Source organism: Oncorhynchus clarkii, chromosome 26 (assembly GCF_045791955.1).
Source record: "Oncorhynchus clarkii lewisi isolate Uvic-CL-2024 chromosome 26, UVic_Ocla_1.0, whole genome shotgun sequence".
Classification (NCBI taxonomy): Eukaryota; Metazoa; Chordata; class Actinopteri; order Salmoniformes; family Salmonidae; genus Oncorhynchus; species Oncorhynchus clarkii.
Window position 1 is genome coordinate 35079437 of NC_092172.1, and position 3804 is coordinate 35083240.

The 3804-nt window shown below is 48.4% G+C and overlaps 1 protein-coding gene across 1 annotated transcript in view; it reads left to right on the forward strand.

Annotated features, from left to right (window-relative positions):
- Positions 1-2916, forward strand: part of LOC139384610 (retinaldehyde dehydrogenase 3-like) — a 22207-nt gene extending 19291 nt beyond the window's left edge. The window contains exons 9-10 of the mRNA XM_071129430.1: positions 426-610; positions 2830-2916. Coding sequence (XP_070985531.1) covers positions 426-610; positions 2830-2916 — 272 coding nt within the window. The remainder of the gene's footprint in view (positions 1-425; positions 611-2829) is intronic.
- The last annotated feature ends 888 nt before the right edge of the window (positions 2917-3804 follow it).

Genomic DNA, 3804 nt, shown 5'->3' on the forward strand with positions numbered 1-3804 from the left:
AATAGAGATGGAGACTGATTGCGAACTGTGTGATAGTTATCATGACGGACATTGTGTCATCGTGGCTCCTAGCCTATCCAACATATCAACAATATAATATGATAACCCAGTGGGCAAAACTGGTTGCAATGACGTCTTTACAACGTCTCTGAAAACGTCGTGGTCAGGTTGTATACAGGTTGTAAAGGGACAGGGTTTCTTTTAAATGTGTTTGTGACCAGAAAAATACATGTTTACCTGGCTCTAATCTTGTTATCTGACGTCTCTACGACCAGAAACCAAGTTTACAACCATAAAATTATTTCATTATCATGCCAAATCTTGCCCTCAGGGAAGATGTGGCCAATTGTTATGTTATTACTCTGAGGGACTCTTAGGCATTTGGCGACAGCCTTCGTCAACATCTATCCTATGTTCACTAACAGTGCAGTTGGCAGTGGAGGAGACCCAAAATGGAGCCTTCTTCAACCAGGGCCAGTGCTGCACGGCCGCGTCGCGTGTCTTCGTGGAGGAACAGGTCTATGAGGAGTTTGTACGCCGCAGCGTCGAGAGTGCCAAGAGTATCGTCATAGGAGACCCCCTGGACCCACGTACATCACACGGACCACAGGTGTCTCTTCTCTCCTCTCCCCCTCTCTTCTCTCTTCTCTCCTCTCCCCCTCTCTTCTCTCTTCTCTCCTCTCCCCCTCTCTTCTATCTTCTCTCCTCTCCCCCTCTCTTCTCTCTTCTCTCCTCTCCCCCTCTCTTCTCTCTTCTCTCTTCTCTCCTCTCCCCCTCTCTTCTCTCTTCTCTCCTCCTCTCCCCCCTCTCTTCTCTTTTCTCTCCTCCTCTCTTCTCTCTTCTCTCTTCTCTCCTCTCCCCCTCTCTTCTCTCTTCTCTCCTCTCCCCCTCTCTTCTCTCTTCTCTCCTCTCCCCCTCTCTTCTCTCTTCTCTCCTCCTCTCCCCCCTCTCTTCTCTTTTTCTCCTCCTCTCTTCTCTCTTCTCTCTTCTCTCTTCTCTCTTCTCCCCCTCTCTTCTCTCTTCTCTCCTCTCCCCCTCTCTTCTCTCTTCTCTCTTCTCTCCTCTCCCCCTCTCTTCTCTTTTCTCTCCTCCTCTCCCCCTCTTCTCCTTTCTCTCCTCCTCTCCCCCTCTTCTCTTTTCTCTCCTCCTCTCCCCCTCTTGTCTCTTTTCTCTCCTCCCCTCCCCCCTTCTCTTTTCTATCCTCCTCTCCCCCTCTCGTCTCTTTTCTCTCCTCCTCTCCCTCTTCTCGTCTCTTTTCTCTCCTCCTCTCCCCCTCTCTTCTCTTTTCTCTCCTCCTCTCCCCCTCTCTTCTCTTTTCTCTCCTCCTCTCCCTCTTCTTGTCTCTTTTCTCTCCTCCTCTCCCCCCCTCTTCTCTCTTCTCTCCTCCTCTCCCCCTCTCTTCTCTTTTCTCTCCTCCTCTCCCTCTCTTTTCTCTCCTCCTCTCCCCCTCTTATCTCTTTTCTCTCCTCCTCTCCCCCCTCTTCTCTTTTCTCTCCTCCTCTCCCCCTCTCTTCTCTTTTCTCTCCTCCTCTCCCCCTCTCTTCTCTTTTCTCTCCTCCTCTCCCTCTCTTCTCTTTTCTCTCATCCTCTCCCTCTTCTCGTCTCTTTTCTCTCCTCCTCTCCCCCTCTCTTCTCTTTTCTCTCCTCCTCTCCCCCTCTCTTCTCTTTTCTCTCCTCCTCTCCCTCTTCTCGTCTCTTTTCTCTCCTCCTCTCCCCCCTCTTCTCTCTTCTCTCCTCCTCTCCCCCTCTCTTCTCTTTTCTCTCCTCCTCTCCCTCTCTTCTCTTTTCTCTCCTCCTCTCCCTCTCTTCTCTTTTCTCTCCTCCTCTCCCCCTCTCTTCTCTTTTCTCTCCTCCTCTCCCTCTTCTCGTCTCTTTTCTCTCCTCCTCTCCCCCCCTCTTCTCTCTTCTCTCCTCCTCTCCCTCTCTTCTCTTTTCTCTCCTCCTCTCCCTCTCTTCTCTTTTCTCTCCTCCTCTCCCCCTCTTATCTCCTTTCTCTCCTCCTCTCCCCCTCTTGTCTCTTTTCTCTCCTCCTCTCCCCCTCTCTTCTCTTTTCTCTCCTCCTCTCCCCCTCTCTTCTCTCTTCTCTCCTCCTCTCCCCCCTCTCTTCTCTTTTCTCTCCTCCTCTCCCTCTCTTCTCTTTTCTCTCCTCCTCTCCCCCTCTTATCTCCTTTCTCTCCTCCTCTCCCCCTCTCTTCTCTTTTCTCTCCTCCTCTCCCCCATCTTCTCTTTTCTCTCCTCCTCTCCCCCTCTCTTCTCTTTTCTCCCCTCCTCTCCACTTCTCTTCTCTCTTCTCTCCTCCTCTCCCCCTCTCTTATCTTTTCTCTCCTCCTCTCCCCCCTCTCTTCTCTCTTCTCTCCTCCTCTCCCCCTCTTGTCTCTTTTCTCTCCTCCTCTCCCCCTCTCTTCTCTTTTCTCTCCTCCTCTCCCCCTCTTGTCTCTTTTCTCTCCTCCTCTCCCCCTCTCTTCTCTTTTCTCTCCTCCTCTCCCCCTCTTGTCTCTTTTCTCTCCTCCTCTCCCACCTCTCGTCTCTCTTCTCTCCTCCTCTCCCCCTCTCGTCTCTTTTCTCTCCTCCTCTCCCCCTCTCGTCTCTTTTCTCTCCTCCTCTCCCCCTCTTGTCTCTTTTCTCTCTTCCTCTCCCCCTCTCGTCTCTTTTCTCTCTTCCTCTCCCCCTCTCGTCTCTTTTCTCTCCTCCTCTCCCCCTCTCGTCTCCTTTCTCTCCTCCTCTCCCCCTCTCGTCTCTTTTCTCTCCTCCTCTCCCTCTCTCGTCTCTTTTCTCTCCTCCTCTCCCCCCTCTCTTCTCTTCTCTTTATTTTCTTCTGGCGCCTCTCAGACAGGTGTTTGGATAGCAGAGCAGATACAGTTTGTCAGAAAGTCTCCACTGACACAGAGCAAGCCGTCCAAACTCCACAACCCTTAGTCATTGTGCCTGTGATACCGCCAGTAGAAATAAATCTCAAATTTGTCAACTTACAGCAAAATGCTCAAATATGGGGCAACAGACAGTATACAGTATTCAATACCAGTACCAGATCAATGTGGAGCTATATACAGGAAGTACCAGTACCAGATCAATGTGCTACTATATACAGGAAGTACCAGTACCAGATCAATGTGGAGCTATATACAGGAAGTACCAGTACCAGATCAATGTGCTACTATATACAGGAAGTACCAGTACCAGATCAATGTGGAGCTATATACAGGAAGTACCAGTACCAGATCAATGTGCTACTATATACAAGAAGTACCAGTACCAGATCAATGTGGAGCTATATACAGGAAGTACCAGTACCAGATCAATGTGGAGCTATATACAGGAAGTACCAGTACCAGATCAATGTGGAGCTATATACAGGGAGTACCAGTACCAGATCAATGTGGAGCTATATACAGGGAGTAGCAGATCAATGTGAGGCTATATACAAGGAGTACCAGTAGAGGTAGATATGTACATAAAGGCAGGGTAAAGTGACTAGGCATCAGGATAGATAATAAGAGTAAAATTAAGAACAGAGTAACTGCAGCATGTGTATACATGTGTATATATAGTCTAGTGAGTGTGTATATATAGTCTAGTGAGTGTGTATATATAGTCTAGTGAGTGTGTATATATAGTCTAGTGAGTGTGTATATATAGTCTAGTGAGTGTGTATATATAGTCTAGTGAGTGTGTATATATAGTCTAGTGAGTGTGTATATAGTGTGTATATATAGTCTAGTGAGTGTGAATATATAGTCTAGTGAGTGTGTATATAGTGTGTATATATAGTCTAGTGAGTGTGTATACGGTGTGTATATATAGTCT